Below are 18,336 nucleotides of genomic sequence, written 5' to 3'. Positions count from 1 at the left end.
TATGGTTTAGCCGAGTAGGGCAGAAGACGAGAAATATTTTCCAGACAATTTAAAAGCTTGAAAGTGTTGATTTTTGTTTTTTTTTTTAACCATATTTTTCCCTTTGTTCTACAATAATTTTCTCTTTGAAGATAAATTTGATGCAACTAAAGAGTTTAAGAGTTTACACAACCATTAAACCATATCTCTAAAGAGTTTTAGAGGATTTTACAGAAAAATGAAATGATGAGAAAAACCAGAAATAAAATGCAAAAAAAGGAAGTTGAAATCACGTCACACAAATATGGCAAAGCACTAACTTATACCTACCTTATCCATATTTTGATCGGGGATTCGACAGACATGGGCGCGGTCAATTTTTTGACTGCGCCCATGTCCGTCAGATCCCAAAATATTCCGGGAATCTGCAATCGACTTAAACTCACCCCTTGAGACTGTCACTGTCTAAACGTGCATAACCATGGTCGCATGCTAGCTGATTACAAGTTTGAATCTTTCTTTTCACACGAACAACACGAAAACTAACCCTAGAGTGGCCATGCCTGGGTCTTATGAAAATGTAGGCGTGAAAGCGCTGATAAATATACCCAGGCAAAACATCACTCCAACACGAGTTTCTTCCCTTGCTATTTCCCTTCGTATAGTAGGCCGAATCCAGAAATTGGATGTGGCAATCGTTATTACCCAGGGCCAAATTCAATTATTTATTCATGTTTGCGGCCTCCACTCCCATGCTTATCTTGATATTACTTCCTCTCTTTGCTCTGTGAAATGAATCGGGCAGATTAATTCACTCTCTCTCTCTTACAGAGCAGCGTTCACTTTCCTTAACTGAAGCAGCAACAACTTTAAGCTTTCTGAACCGATTAAATACATTTCTCCATTAAATTTTGCAGCTTCAGCTTGAGCTTGTGCGACAGAGGACCAGGGTCTCATTCGAAGGCTAGTTGTTCGCTTCCAAATCTTCTAATGCCAGGTGGGTTGATAGTTAGTCGTTTAGTGGCGTGTGTTTGAAGTCTTTAAGGACAGGCTCCTTATCTATGAAGGACTAGCGTCTGATGGCAAGGCTAGTCTGTGTAAGCTTATAAAGGAGGAACGTCATGCCAAAGCTCGTCATTAGTTTCAAAGGCAACGTGAAGGATGAGTGTGTCATGCTGACGTTGGTCGTTAGATTCTAGAACAACCTTTTTCTTGCCACATGCCGCTAATTTCATGATGTGTATACCTTTATCATTCGTATATTTTGATTGTAATATAAATGTAACAATGTCTTTATAAAATATTTTGATATTATGATTGTGGTTGGCAAAAACAAATAATTTATTAATTCGATGTTTTAATCAAATTGCGAAAATCAACCTTATTAAAAAATTATACTTATGTTGAATCATTTAACCATATTTGAGAGTTCACTGTTTCATAAACACTACCCATTGAACATAATAACATTTTATTACACACGAAAACCAAACCTTATTTGCGAGAGCTAAAGTTCATTGTTTTTTAAACACTGCCCACTAAACACAATAACATTTTATTACAAACGTTTTTTTTCTCAGTAAGAAAAAAGCATGATGATATATTATAGGTAAAACTATCTGATAGTACGTAAAATCAACCATTTATAGATTGATAATGATTATCCCAGATCGCTTGATAAAGAGGATATGATGTTCTGATCATCATCCAAAGCCCAGGATAGAAAAGATTAATACAATTTAAGAGAAATTTTCAACATATCTTATATCTCTAAAGAAGCTATATCATCTAAACATATACAGTCATGACTGTATGCCACATTCTCTCAATGTGCAACAGTGAAAAGATTATAGACATATATAACAAAATTACAAAAAAGAGGGTGAACAGGAAGAAAGTCCTTTAACCCGGATATGGAAAGTCCCCCATATCAAAAATGTTCTGCTCCCAAGTGATCTCCAGGTACCATTTGCCAATCGATCCCAGTAAACCTTTCTTTGATAATCTGTCTGCTTCCTTGTTCAGGTTCCTTCCAATATGCTGGATTGTGGAGTAGCCATGTAATTGCCATAGAAATTCGATCCTTTCTAGCCATCCCTGAAGCATGGGGTTGTTGATGGATGCCCTCCCCATGACTTGATCAATTATAATCTTCAAGTCTCCATATATGTGCAAAATGGGGTTCCCAAGGAAGCTGTTGAACCATAGGAGCCCCCAGAGTGCTAATGCTTCAGCTTTGGTATTGGTACCACTACCACTATTCCAGTAGACCCTGTATGACAAATCAACGGTCATAGCAATCCAAAATCCACATGCACAGGTGTTCCATTGGGCAGCCCCGTCAAAAAACCCCATAGGGTATATGAATTGTACATTATTATGCATTTGTGGACTGATATTAGTGCATGATGGCTGTACAGAGAAAATTGAAAGATTGGTGGAGATTCTTTCAATGACCAAAGAGAAATCTTCCCTAGAGTTCTGGAATATACTTCTGTTCCTCCAATTCCAGATTGCCCAGAAGAGAAAAAGAGGAATGGCTCTCCAGGCAATTTTTTGAGTACTCCACCATTTTAATGAGTCCCTGATGTAGGTGTGCTGAATGTATGGGAAACCAAAGAGGGAAGCTATCTTTTTCCATACCTGAGTAGTAAATTGGCAGTGCAGAAAGATGTGATCATTATCTTCAGTATCATTTTTGCATATGGTGCATATTCCAGGGCCATGCCAATTTATTTTCTGCAGATTCTCCCATACTAGATTTCTGTTATGATATACAAGCCATGTGAAAAGTATAACTTTTATAGGAGCTTTAGTTTTCCAGAAGGTGTATAGAGTTTGATGATCCCCCTATCTGGCAACCATATTTGATAGAGTATAATATGTGTCCACAACTATAATGTTATCAGTTGCCATTCTACCTGACCATACAATTTTGTCCTGTGTTCCTGTGCGGCAAATGTCAAGATGCTTCATTATTGAAATAGTATGAATCCATTCTCGTTCCTTTTGGCCAGTGAACCCCAAATCCTGGGCTTTTTTCCATATAGGGAGCGAACCATGCCACCCATTTATAACTTGGCCCTAGAAAAAATTGCCTCGCCCATTCAGGTGTTGGATAATACTCTCAGGGATGGAGAAACCTGGTCCAACACCCAAGATTGGGTCAATGCTAATAAGAATGTGATTTCCTGACTGAAATTTCCATGCGAGTTGGTGGATAAAAAACTTTTCGACTTTCAGGAAACTTAGCCAGATGGTCGATCCTTGTTTGATACCAATGGTGCCATTTCTATACCAAACGCTGAAATCTTTATCCTTTAGATACTTGTGTTGGATGATCTTGCTCCATGTGCCAGCTCCAAATAAACCCCTCCAGAGGGATTTTATGAGCAATGCCCCACCGAAACGACGAAGGTCCATGATTCCCCAACCACCCATACCCTTTGGGAGAGTGATGTTTGATAATTTGGTCAAGTGATATTTTTTCCCATTGTGGCTTCCCCCCCAGATGAAGTTTTCCATGAGACGGTTTAGATTGTTAATGATGGAGGCAAGGATATGGAAGAGATGAGCCCAATAGACCCCCAATTGTGACAGAACAACTTGTGTGAGGATAACCTGTCCCCCTAAAGACAGGCATCTAAACTCCCACCCAGAGATCCTTTTGTAGAACCTATCAGCAAGCCATTTCCAATCAGCGGTTTTGTAGCAAGTGGGTTTGAGACGATAACCAAGATATTTCAAACCATTTTGTATAGGCCTTGCCTCAATACCAAATAAATATTTGATATATGCAACAGTCTCCAAGTCAGATTGTCCATAATATAAAATAGATTTATTAATATTCATGTGCAGCCCAGAAGCATTTGCAAATCTACTGAAAATGTGAAAAAGATATAACCAAGAAAAATGGCAGAGCATACCCATTATAAGAATGTCATCAACAAAAAGGTTATGTGAAATGTTGATGTTATTTCCCAACTTCAGTGGTTGAAATTGATCCTCCAGGACCACTTTTTTAATATGCAAACTTAGACAGTCCATGACCAGAATGAATAATAGAGGGGATAGTGAACATCCTTGTCAGAGACCCCTACCAACCCAGAAGAACCTTGTAGGGTACCCATTGATAATGACAGCATAGTTTACATTATCCACACAGGCCATGATCCAATTAACACATCTGGGTTGTAAACCAATCTTGATAAGGATGAGTCAGAGAAAACCCCAGTCCAGACAGTCATATGCTTTTTGAAGATCAATCTATAGTATAGCAACTTCAAGATGTTTGGTGTGAATCGAGTGCATACTTTCCTGTGCATTTGCCACAACATCATGGATGAGTTTGCCCGGAAGAAAACCATGTTGTTCTGGGGTGATGAAGCATGAGAGAGTTCTATGCATACACCCAACAATAGTCTTCGATATGATTTTATAAATGACGTTGCACAGAGAAATAGGCTTGAAGTCAGTGAAACCCTTTGCAGAGTTGTTTTTAGGAATGAGGGCGATATATGTGGAAGTTATCTTATGATGGATGAAGCCCGTGGTCCTGGATTCCTCAATCATGCCCAGAAGGTCAACTTTGAGAGTTTCAAAAAAATGTGTGAAAAGTTCGATTGTCCATCCATCAGGACCAAGACTTTTATCACTCTTAAACGACTTAAGAACGCCCAAAATTTCTTCTTCAGAGACTTCCATAAAAAAATCATCATTTTTCTCAGAATCATACATGATTGGGTATGGATCAGTACCCCAAACCATGTCTTCAACAGAAATATTTTCATTGTTGCCATAAGCCATTTGGAAAAATTGTACAGCAGCATCACTGATCCCCTCTTGAGTCTGGTGTAAGTGTCCATCAGAGTCCATAATCTCCCATATGGTATTTATATTACGACGATGGTTAGCATATCTGTGAAAGAATTTTGTATTGCGGTCACCTTCCTTCAACCATAGCGCCCTGCTCTTTAATCACCATGTGGATTCTTCCATAGTAAGGATCTGCTTCTTCCTGAGTTCCAGTGATTGAATATTTGAGCGGATGTGAGCAGGAAGATAATGAGTAGACATGGAGGAATGGAAAGAGTCCAGATTATTTTGTATATCAACAAGCTCCTTTCTGTTGTCCCTGATTTTCTTTTTCTGCCAGTGTTTGACGGTTCCCCAGAGGGAGTCAAGTTTCTCCAGAATGTTGACCATGGGAGAGGTCCCAACAGAGAAAAGTTTGCCCCAAGTTTCCAGCACCAGTTTATTAAAATCAGGGTCCCCCAAGACTGTTCTATTGAATTTGAAGGGGATGCCCGTGCATAGTTCCATTTTCCTCCATTTAAGAGTGATGGGTCTATGATCTGATATGAAGTTACTGATGATGTTTACCCGGACATCCCCCAGACGGTCCAACAATTGTTCATGGATCAGAAATCGATCCAGTCTCTTTGCGACGTATGCCGAGCTAGTGCGACCATTGTCCCAAGTAGGGGAAATTTTGGTGGGGAAAATGTCCATAAACTTGTTCATGAGAATAGCATCCTGTATTTTCCCAGCCAAAGGATCCACTTTCCTGGAACATTCCCAAACTTCATCCAGACAAATAGTGCAGTTTAGATCCCTCGCAATGATGAGCGAGTCCAGGTCCATCAAGCTAGAAGATAAGAAACGGTCCCAAAAATTCCCTCTATCTCTGTACGGGGTGTATATGTTTAGGATATGAACATGGCCAGGCAAGCCATGAATGCTGCCTTCCAGTAGAATACTAGCGAAACATTCATAGGCCTTTATATTGATCCAGCTGGGATCCGATAAGGCCACTAGACCACCTGCGAGACCCACAACAATGGTAGTAGATATATACCAGTTCGGAAACATTTTCTGAAAGTATTGGACAATGCAGGGAACATTATGCATAGTTTCTTGAATAAGAATAATGAAGGGCTGTAAAGACAAAAAAAGGTGTTTGAGGGCTAAGTATTTTGGGGCAGTCCCCAGACCCCAGATATTAAGGGAGATAATGCACATCATGGGAGATCTTTCTCGGGCTGTCGTGCTCTAAGGGCCCGTGAGGGGGAGATGTCAGCAATGGGGATGTCAACCAAAAATTGGTCCATTGGGGAGGAAAATGGATTTTTATTGGAGCGTCCCTGAAAATGACGACTGCCACGGTTTTGTTTTCTTCGCACAGTAATGTTGCCCGCTGAGGTAGGGTTGATGTGGGGAGATGATTGACCCCCAGGCTTGTGGATAGTGAGGGTACGGAGATCAAGAGTCTTCCTTTGTAAGAGGAAGTCCAGGTCACTCTCGACAGAATTTGTAGGCAAAGCTGTTGGTGAATTTGGTGGAGTAATGTTGAGACATGGACCTTTATCGTTTGACTGACGGCGAGGTGGTGCCAGAGGGGCAACGTATGCTACATGCGAGGTGGACGGAATGTCCGGATATGGATGCGGAGCTGTAAAAGGAGTTGGAATGTCCTGACTAGTGGTAGGCTCAGGTGGCGGATGACATATGAAGGCTGGTGGACTATCAGAAAAAGGAAAGTCCGATTTGGGAGAGACATTTGGGGATGATGGGATAGTAATGGGTGATAAAAATATTGAACCAAAAGCATGTGGGAGATGGGAATTTTTGTGTGAAAGCATACCTGGATGATGTAGTTGATGATTATGTGGCATAGCCCGTTTTCCATTGAGGCTCTGTCGACCCGTGTCAGAGTGTGACACCGTGGCACCATTGTAGCATCTTCTACCATGAAAGCGTCCACCAAGTCGAAAAGGGCATTGTTCACGCATATGACCAGTTCAGTGACAGAAAGAGAATTTGAAGGGTACACTCCAATGTTCCAGCCTTTGCTAGAGGAAGGTGTCACCCCAATGATGTTCAATGTGATCTGGAAAGCCACCATGATAATCCTTCTCAATGAGAATCCAGGCTACCCTCTTGTCCTGTGCTTTATGTGCGAGAGCTAAAACGATTTATTATGTACAAACCAGCGTCCCATTGTCTATCTCGCGAGATTTTTAGTGATATACACTAACGCCATTTAGTGTATATCACTAGCTTGGACGAATTTTAGAGTAAGAAAATGTCCACGCCTCACATGATCTTATGTAAAAAGAGCGTCATGAAATTCTCCACAGAGTTGTGGCATTAATTTTCTTTTTTCTTTTTTAGCAAGAAAAAGGTGATATATATTTCCTTTATTGGAGCATATTACATATAATGATATTCCAAAGACCATTATAGATACAACATGTATCAATCCTGAGCGAGATTCTCACAACCCATCCAGTCATTTTAATCTAATGTTTCCACATGAGATGGCCCAGAAATTTTAGCCACATATAAGTAGGGAACATATAAACATGTGAACAATTTAAGAAGCTACATCCAGATCCACATTTGGATAAATACATATGATCCACATACTCCATGAAATAATCTTCAAAAACACATCAATAGGAAATAGGCTAGGCAAATGTTTAATCATATATAAAAGATAAGCATAGATTATACCAAAGAAGACAAAAAAAACAATAATAGTCACCCAGGAAACAGAAACACCCTTGCGTCCAATGTAGTGTATCCCAGCTTGTCTTTAATGTGCATACCATCTAGTTGCTCCAGTAGACCCTCCTTTGACAACTGATCAGCTTGTTGGTTGTAATCCCTTCTGATGTGCATAATCGAGGAATTCCTGAATGATGTCATATACTGTCAATTTTTGAGAGCCATCCATGAAGTGTTTGTTGTTCAATCCTATCCCCTCCCTGAACATGCTCAATAATGATCTTTGAATCAACAAATATGTGGATATTGGGGATGTTGAGGAAGTGAGAAAACAATAACAATCCCCATAGAGCCATCGCTTCTGCCCTTGTATTCGTACCGCTGCCCGCATTCCAGTGTACCCAAAATTCCTGTTCCTTGGAAATACCAATCCAAAATCCGCATCCACATTTGTTTCTTTGTGCTTCCCCGTAATAAAAATCAGTGGGATATTCCATTTGAGGACTCGGTAACTTGCGTGGTTCTCTTTTGGGCCCAACATCATGGGAAAAACCCATAGCATGACAAGAGATAATGAGATAAAATACCAACATAAAGTTGTCTTGTGAGTTTTCAAAATTTTTCCTATTTCTCCATTTCCAAATCATCCAAAATAGGATGGGGGAATAATCCTCCAATAGGATTTATGAGAACTCCACCATATCATGCAAGCCTGGATATTATCAAATCGAATATATGGAAAACCAATAATATGAACCAATTTTTTCCATACCTATGCCGTGTAGAGACATTTAAGAAACATATGAACATTGTTCTCCTCTACATTCTTGAAAATCACACAAATACTCGGTCCATGCCATTACCTCTTTTGTAGATTATCCCATGTGACATTAATTTTCATTAATTTTCATGTTTACTCCTTGGTGAATTGTGAGATGTCATGCAATGATGAAAGAACATGAAGATTCAGAGTTAAATAGCCAGAAAATTGAACCAGTGGTCGAAAGAAATTACATGTATGAAAATCTTGTGTCAGTTTTTTAAGAAATTACATGTATGAAAAGCTTGTGTCACAGTTTTTTTGGGTCCATCTGTTTGGCACCCGGCTGCGGTTATGTCCACAGATTTACAAGGAGAACAAGTGCAGGTAGCACGTGTTAGGAAAACAGATTATAAGTCTATAATGATGTTAACGTAGCACTAATTAGTTGTATCATGATATTTTTAATATAAATTGAAAATATCTCTTTCAAAAGGATAATACTTCAATGTTTTTATAATTTTTAAATTTTATTTAATGGGTTGTATCCAACCTCCTATGATAAACTGGACAATGTAGCTATATAAATTGAAAATATCTCTTTCAAAAGGATAATACTTCCATGTTTTTATAACTTTTAAATTTTATTCAATGGGTTGTATCCAACCTCCTATGATAAACTGGACAATGTAGCTATAGTTAAGTTTGGCTTTCTTTTGCCTTTTTAACACTAAAATAAAAATAATTAAATGGAGAAGTTAAAATAGCATTTTATTTTAATCATTTTACCTTTCTCATGGTAAAATGATATTAAATAATTAATCAAAAAAATTGTTTCTTTAATTTTGCATATTATTATTTATACCATATCTTTATAAATAAATATCGTTTATGTACAAATTTGGTTGTATTATGTGGTTGTGCTTTAATTGTTTTAAGCAAACACCTATTCTCTCGCTATAGGTATGAATATGTGCAAATACTTTACTTTTATGGTTAAAAATTCATTGCTGAAATATTTATTAAGTGAACAGAAATGATAAGACAAAGAGGCTTAATAGTCAACCATTTTCTTTTCAATTAAATCTAGTTATCAATTCTACTTACTTAAATATAGTTATCAATTCTTAATTGTCAATCACTTGTTTTGCATGGAATCATAGATTGTATTTCAGGTATAGTACACAATAATAGTGAAAAATTAAAACATACACTTCTAAAATCAAACATGGACTAGATTCCTAATTCCACCTTAATACCCAATTCCACTCATCATTGACAGGGACTTGCTGCTTCGCAACCTCTCTTGTTTCTAATATGAATATATATCAATAATTGACATCTACAAATGAGGTATTTGCAAAGCCGAAGGCATTGGAAAAGTTCGCATATATTTGAAAGCTTTAATGGTGAAGATATGGTAGGAACTGCTATAGGAATTGTGATTGTATACCTTGTTAAGATTTTTATAGATTGTGTGCCAAAAGTGTAATAATAAAAGATGAGTAATTTTTCCAAATCTATGGAAATATTCAACATATTAGTTTGTTAATGTTTGGTTGTGTTTGTTGGGTAAAATCTCGATCTTTTTCATCATCATAATAGAATAATTATGGTATTAGAAAGTGACAGATCATGAAAAACATATCTCCACACACAAACATATATAAACACTAGACTAAAAATGACATGAAAGTTTTAATCTGAAGTCAACATATTTTAGGGTTAAATTGTTTTATATTCTTCAAGGATAATAAAATAACTCTTCTAGGATTCATTGTCTTTTTATCCAAGGAACCATTGACATGATTGTTAAGATCCTTATGAAGCATATGATTCCTTCAACCTTTAGGCCCTTAACACAATTTAGAGCGACCCAATGGACCATAAGAATATATAAGGTATATGCAATCTCATGTTCTTGTGGGACCCGTACATTGGCGAAAATGACCGCTCAATAAATCAAAGGATTCACGAGCATGTAGTTGACATCATGCATGTAGGACTCGTTGCTCAACATTGGCAAAACATGCAGAAAGAACATGTCGCCAATGCTTAAAGGAACTTGGCTAAAGAGAACCTTGCCTTCTAAAGGGGGGAGAGCAACCTCTGCATGGTCAACCCACGATAACATTTTTCCTTTGTTGACAGCAGGGGGCACGAGCTCAAAACGGTTTGTAGATGTTTTATCTTTATCCAAAATAATTTGAAGGAATTTTGATCCAGGTGGATATTGGTGGCCACTCATCAATTCCACTTGGATCCCACCATTGTTTCTTTTAGTTTTTTCAGTTTCCTTAATTGTAGCACAGTTTACTATTTTTAGTAGTTTTTCGGGTCCTAAACTTCTAGAGTTGTTTTGAGGCCCTAAATGAATTTTTTTGGGAAAAATAGGAGCAACATGGGTGTATGAATTGATGTTTCTCATCTCAAAGTTGTAATCCTCGAATAGATCTTTCTAACGAGGTATTGTTTGCGTCAAATGGATATCGTATGTCAAAGTTATGACCCCGGGAAGTTGATGTACCAATTTACCCAAAACAGGTCCCATAGTTTGGTGCTTCATCTCCTGGGGTTAGGTTTTCTAATGTTTATGGTTTTCCGTTGTTTCTCAACAATAAATAGGCCTTCGAGCCTCATTGTAAGATTATTTAGAAGCATGTAGCCACCACATCTCTTAGAGATAAGCTACATCGCCTGAGCTAGTTTATTTCCATTTCTGTTTGTAAGCATATTTTAGTATTTTACATTAATGAAATGAAGTATTATTTCTGGTGCATCTCTATATCTATGGTTATCTTTGTAATTTGTTGTGTTCCTGTTTAAATCCGGATCAGTGGTATCATAGCGATCTGCTCTTTCTCTGTTTTTCTTTGCATGTCCCCAACGAGGTCGGGATATAAGGAGTTAGGGTTTGAATTGGTCGAACCTTTGCAAGACCAGCCTCGCAAATCCCAACGTCCTCCCATGGCATATGAAAAGAAAGACGAGGGGGCAGGAGATCCTATCAAAATCTTGCTCGAAGAGGCCCTCGAGCGACAAAGGAACACGGTGATGGAAAACTTTGCCCAGATCCTTAAGCAGCTACCTAGGGGCGGCACATCTACTTCCAACAGCTACTCTGGAAGCGCCACACCCTTTAAGGTACAAGTTAACTTTGATATTCCCATATTTGAGGGTCAGATAGATGCAAACACTGTAGATAAATGGTTAAATCTGCTAGAAGGGTACTTTTCTGTCCATGATTTTTTCGGCTGGGAAAATATTACTTTCTCTCTTCTCAAAGCCACCCCCCACGTCAAGGACTAGTGGGACACCTATTGCGAGCAGAAGGATGAAAGTACAGAATCACTGTTTTCAGCCGCACCCACTTGGAATTCATTCTGGAATGCCATCAAGGAGCTATAATACCTTGTCAAAAGATATGAGGATAACTACATAAAGTGGACCACGTTGCAGTAGGCAAGGGACCAAGACATGCCAGAGTTTACCAATATTTTCCATACCCTTCACACAAAGTTGGGTATCAAGGATTTTGAGCTGCATTTGGTACTCAAATACTGCAACTACTTACACAAGTACATCCAGGATGAGATGGAGTTCCTGAACATCTCCTCGCTCGGCACGATGTACCGATACACTGTCAAGATCGAGCAAAAGTTTAAATAGAAGAAGCGAGACTTTGGATCTGCAAATCCGAAGCAAGGGAAAGGTGCCCCCAAACCACTAAACAAAGGACAAGGCCAAGGCGGGGTGACCGAAGACAACCCACCAAAGCTGCAAGCAAAGAACAACACCGCAAAGCCGAAGAAGGACACGGGAAAGTGGTGTGAGTTCCATAAGAGCTCCACTTTCAACGCAAGTGAGTGTCGAGCCAAATAGTGACTGGTGGCCAAGCTAAAGCATTTAGAATCAGATGCATGTTCCGACTCTAAGTCAGAACCCAATAAGGGGAATGACAAAGGGAAGCAGACTATCGATGCGGAGCCCAACGCCACTGTTGCCACCACAAAGATCCAGAAGGAGGAACTCGAAGACCTAGAGGAGGAGGAGCGCCTCTTCCACTCCCAGGTGTGGGTAAAGGGTTCCCCGCTATAGTTCATTGTCGAAAGTGGGAGCCAAAAGAACCTCATTTCAACAGAGGTCGTGAAGTGGCTGAGCTTACCAACCACAACACATCCACAACCATACACCACGGGTGGCTTCACCAAGGAAGGGATCTTCGCACAAGCCAGCAGTGTCACCTTACATACAACATCAGGCCCTTCACAGATGAGGTATTGTGTGACATGGTTCCCCTTGATGTTTGTGATGTATTATTAGGTGAACCCTACTTGTGGAAGAAACATTCTATGTATGAGTCCGGGCCTCATGTTGTTATTGTTACTTTGGGAAATAAGTTGTACATGACACCAGAGGTAGCACCACCTATCGCCATCTCTTTGGTTATTGCAAAACAATGCAGTAATCTCTTTTCCAAAACGAGGAAATTTGTTTTCCTGATGATACGCCCTCAAGGAAAGAAGAAGACAGCGGCCACAACCTCCAGACAGGACCCCTCTGCACGACAACAACAGATGAACAAGGTCGTGGAGGAGTACGAGGACATATTCACCTCCCTCGCAGGGATGCCTCTGCACTGCCAGGTCAAGCACTCCATCGATCTAACCCCAGGTGCACCACTGCCCAATGGACTAATCTATCAACGCTCCGTTCTGGAGAACGACAAAATAAAGAGGCAGATTCATGAACTGTTGCAGAAACATCACATCCGACCAAGTTCATCACCTTGTGGGAGCCCGATCATGTTGGTATAGAAGAAGGATGGGACTTGGAGACTCTATATTGACTATCGGGCACTAAACAAGATCACTGTCCATAATAGGTACTCGATTCGAAAAATTCATGACCTTCTAGACCAACTAAAGGGGGAAAAATATTTTAGCAAGATCGACTTCAAGCCAGGATATCACCAGGTACCAATCGAACCCTCCGATGTGTGGAAGACTACCTTCAAAGCCAAGGAGGGCCTTTTCGAATGGTTGATTATGCCTTTCAGGTTGGCGAATGCTCCTGCAACCTTCATGATGCTGATGGATGACATCTTGCAGCCATTCACCAACTCATTTGTAGTGGTATACTTGGATGACATCTTGATCTTCAGCCAGAGTTGGGAAGAGCACCTCCATCACATCCGACAGGTTCTCCAAACATTGTGGCAACATAAGCTATGTGCCAATTTGAAGAAATGCACTTTTTGCATGACCCAAGTTCAGTATCTGGGATACATTATTAATGAACGGGGGGTGCATGTGGATCCAGCCAAGATCCAAGTCATTCGGGATTGGCTAGCTCCAACCACTCTGACAGAGCTCCGTAGCTTTCTGGGTCTTGCTAGTTTCTACTGGAGGTTCATGTTGGGATTCTCTCATATCACTTGGCCCTTGAGTCAAGTCACCAAGGGAGGAGCGAAAGAAAAATTCTTTCGGTCTGAATCTCAATAGAAAGCATTCACAGAGTTGAAACATCATCTCTGCTTGGCACAAGTGCTCTCATTACCAGATTTGCAACAACCATTTGAGGTTGAGATAGATGCCTCTAACTATGCTATTGGGGCATTCCTTACTCAAAACGGGCATCTAGTGGCATATCATAGTGAGACACTTTCAAACACAGTCCGGAAGTATCCCACTTATGACAAAGAGATGTATTCCATTATGCAGGTCTGCCGACAATGGAAGCATTACATTTTGGGGAAGGAAACAATCATTTACACAGACCACCAGCCCCTGCAGTTCATACAGATGCAAGGGAAGTTGAGAATGATCGCCATCACAAGTGGTCCACATACCTACAACAGTTCCATTTGAATATCAAGTATAAGAAGGGAAACACCAATAATGTTGCAGATTGCCTCAGCCGACCACTGATCATGGCATTAACCACCGTGCTCAACTATTATGGGCACGAGACTTCTGATTGACCACTCCTCTAGAAAAGCAACCCAGAATTCAGCCACACATACTAGACGCTCTTGGAGGGTCATCATGTTCCATATTTTCACCTCCAGGATGCCCTATTATGCCACTTGGGTCACCTTTCTGTTCCTTCAAGCGAGCTTGCCAAGATGGTTTGTGAAGCGCACTATAGTCGGGTTGCTGGGCATTTCGGGGTCAAGCAAATGGTGGCAGTACTGCAGAAGTATTTCTATTGGCTAAATCTTCAATAGGTTGTCAGGAAGTACATTAGATCCTGCACTGCCTGCACCATTGTCAAACCAACCATCAAGAAGAAAGGCCTCTATACTCCGCTGCCTACCCCTAGTCGACCTTGGGAATCCATATCCATGGATTACGTGTCGGGCCTTCCTTGTACTAAGCATGGCAACGACTGTGTTTTTATGGTCGTCGACAAATTCTTGAAGATGGCCATTATGGTGGCCTGCAAGAAGAATATCACAGTAGAAGTCACTGCTAAACTCTTATTTGAACGAGTGTGGGTACACTTTGGGATCCCACAATCTATCATCTTGGATCGGGATAGCAAGTTCCTTAGTGCATTTTGATCTAGTATTTGGTGGATGCTGGACACCAAGCTCACTAAGTCCATAGCCTTCCATCCCCAAACTGATGGCCAGACAAAGGTTGTCAACAGGATGACCGTACACATTTTGCGCATGTACAACTCAAAGCATCCACGCACATGGAATGAGATCCTCCCCTATGTTCAACACAAATATAACCTGGCTCTCCACAGATCGACTGGCCACAACCTTTTTCAAGTGGGCTTGGGGTTCCAGCCACTATGTCCCATTGATGTGGCCATGCCATTTGCAACTACTCAGGTAGATTCAATTCATGTCTAGTTCGAAACAGATAATGAAAACAACTTCATTGAGCACATCCAACATATTTGCGAGTAGGTCCACAACATTCTGGAGAAATCAAATGCCAAGTATAAGCAGCAACATGATCAACATCGAGTGGCACACAAGTTTTAGGTGGGCGACAAACTCTAGTTGCATTTGCAAAAGGAATGCCTTATCGGAGCCTGTCAGAAACTCAGACCACTCCGATATGGTCTTTACACCATTACCAAGGTTGTGGGAGACAATGCATTTGAGCTCACCATTCCCCCATTCCTTGGCTTGCACCCAGTGTTGAATATGGACCACCTTCGACCATACTTTCCACCATTACTAGACACATCCGATATTGCAGAACAGCTCACACCAACAGAGTTAAATCCAAATTGCATGGAACAAGCTGTAACTGATTGGATCATGGACATGCAGATCGAGCACACTCGCCAACAGAAGATCCAACTGTATCAAGTTTTCAAAGCAGGCCAATGCCTTCACCAGGGCAAGTGGTTCACCAGGGACCAAGTTCAGCAGAAGTTTCCTCATCTCATGGAGGAACTCAACGCAATGGGGGCCATTTCTTCCTAAGGGGGGAGGAATGATCCAGGTGGATAGTGGTGGCCACTCGCCAATTCCACTTGGACCCCCACCATTGTTTCTTTCAATATTTTCAATTTCCTTAATTAGAGCACAGTTTACTATTTTTCGCAGTTTTTCGGTCCTAAACTTTCAGAGTCGTTTTGAGGCCCTAAATGACATTTTTTGGAATAATTGGGAGAAAAATGGGTCTATGGATGGATGTTTCTCATCACAAAGTTGTAGTCCTCTAATAGATCTTTCTAACGAGGTATTTTTCACATCAAACGGAGATCATATGCCAAAGTTATGACCCCGGGAAGTTGATGTACCAATTTACCCAAAACGAGGCCCATAGTTTGGCGCTTCATCTCCTAGGGTTAGGTTTTTGGATGTTTATGGTTTTCCATTGTTTCTCAACAATAAATAGGCCTTTGAGCCTCATTGTAAAATAGTTTAGAGGCATGGAGCTGCCACATCTCTCCTGAGAGATAAGCTACCATCGCTTGAGCTAGTTTATTTCCATTTCTGTTTGTAAGCATATTTAAGTATTTTACATTAATGAAATGAAGTATTATTTATGTTGCATCTCTGTATTTATGGTTATCTCTGTAATTTGTTTCATTCCTATTTGAATCTGGATCAACTTTTGAATGAACAAAATAACTATTTGATGTCTAAGCTCCATTGGAGCAACTTCGGATTTGGTCGTCTTTACAAACATTTTAGATGGGACAAGAAATGCCTTGGGAATTTCATTCTTTGTCTTTGTAATTGGATGACCCTTTTGCGCACATTTCTTATTGAGGGGAACAATTCACTGAGAAGGTGCTTGATGAAGCACATGATGTGTTATCCTTGATTGAAAAGGCATAATCTTCCACATATGTACTTATTTTTCTTTGGTTTTCCTTTTGCGGCATGTCCTCTTTGCCAGAGGCTAAGGGAGAGATCCCCTTGGGGATAAAGTAGTGATCAAATGAGGCACCTTACCTCCACTGAGGCTTTCAGATGGATTTATTTCATTCATTTTTCTTAGCTTTGGGGAAAGATTTGATGGCATGTCTTGTCTCATAACAACCTCTACAATGAAAAACAATATTTTCGTAGTCTAGTTTTTGCATCCATGAAAATCCAGGACCTGCTAATTTGATTTTAGTAGGGAATCCCCTACTCAAATCCATTTCCACACATATGTGTGCATATGTGATCTTTAAATAAAATTTTGTATCAACCCCTCTACAGAGAAATTTTCCTAATGCATTACCAATTGCAGATAGAAAGGTAAGATTCCACCAATGAAGAGGAAGTATGGATAGCCTTAGCTAGATTGGTGAGTTGTTAATGATGACAAAATGGGGTCAAAGAAGGGATAACGTAGCTGCATGGAGTGCCCTGCACTGCCCCAAAACAACATGCCACTTGGAAATAATGGAGAAAGCGGTTTTAGTGGTTTAGATTGTGTTTTTATTTAGGTGTTAGATCCTATTTTCTAGGAGTTTGTTTGATATCCCTAACGAAAATGTAATCACATAAATATGTGTAATATTTTTTGATTAATTAATGAATGTATAGCAGCGTTGCTTGAAAGCCTCCAGGTGCAACTCATCTCACTTGTGAGTTGTATGGTTCATTCCCAAAGTTTCATCTTCCATATTTTAAAATTTGGTATCATAGCACAAGGCTTGTCTTGGGTTTGTGATAGGGGTTGGTGAGGTTGTGATTCATCCTTGGAGAATCTATTTGTGAAAATTAGAAAAGCCTGGCCACTAGTGAGCGAGAGTGCGTAGGTCAGTGTTAAAGGAGAGCCAGTGTTGAAGGCAAAGCAGATCAGTTTGGCACGTTGGGTTATGTGCATTCTTTGAAGGGTTCATATAAGAGCCGAGTTGGGGTTGTGTCAGGTGAAGAAGAGTTGAGAGCAGACCTGTGCACCCTCGGTCAACTGTACAGTGCACAAATTTGGAAGTCTAAGCAACCTCTATTAAGGAAAAGTGAGCAGATCTACGCAGCTTATATTAAGGAAAAGTGAGCAGATCGACGAAACCTCTATTAAGGAAAAGTGAGAAGATTGTGTAGCTTCTATTAAGGAAAAGTAAGCATATTTGTGCATCCTCTATTAAGGAAAAGTGTGCATATCCCGATTAGAGAATTTTTTCTCCTACACATTGTGTCTATGGTGAGATTGCACAAATCCATTTGTGTCGAATTTAAAGATTGTTTGAGCTTCATTTTTTTTTGTACACATTATTTTAATGTATCTTCAATTTTTATGAATGTGAGTCTTCTTGAAATTTGAGTAAACCCATAAGGAGATAAGACAAAAATACAATGAAAAAAAGTAGTTTTCTTCTTTTCCCTCTAAAATTATTAACTATTATTTTATTATTTTCCTATTATTTTATTATTTTTCTTGAGGAGGTTGCTTTTAGGATAAAATTCCCCCTAATGAAAGATGACTAATCCTCTTGCAGAGACCTACCTCAATGAGGCCAATAAATTGGATGGATCCAATTATCTTGATTGGAAATTCAAGTTGTAGACCCTGATGGAGGGATATGATGTTTAGAAAATCACAAAAGGAGAAGAAGCAAAACCAAGTGTTGCGGGAAGCACCACAACTACATTGATTCAATATTGGGAGAAACTGGAG

General features: G+C 39.9%; 1 protein-coding gene across 1 annotated transcript; it reads right to left on the bottom strand.

Annotated features, from left to right (window-relative positions):
• Positions 1–1,881: 1,881 nt before the first annotated feature.
• On the bottom strand, positions 1,882–2,334 carry LOC149220553 (uncharacterized). Its single transcript, XM_089387137.1, has one exon. The coding sequence runs from the start codon at positions 2,332–2,334 to the stop codon at positions 1,882–1,884; it is 453 nt and encodes a 150-aa protein (XP_089243263.1).
• Positions 2,335–18,336: the final 16,002 nt, after the last annotated feature.

The sequence above is a fragment of the Pinus tabuliformis genome, chromosome Q (assembly GCF_031772625.1).
Source record: "Pinus tabuliformis cultivar Carrire ecotype Pingquan chromosome Q, CPIR1, whole genome shotgun sequence".
Taxonomy (NCBI): domain Eukaryota; kingdom Viridiplantae; phylum Streptophyta; class Pinopsida; order Pinales; family Pinaceae; genus Pinus; species Pinus tabuliformis.
The sequence above is the reverse complement of the archived record's forward strand: the minus strand, read 5'-3'. Positions and strand labels throughout refer to the sequence as shown.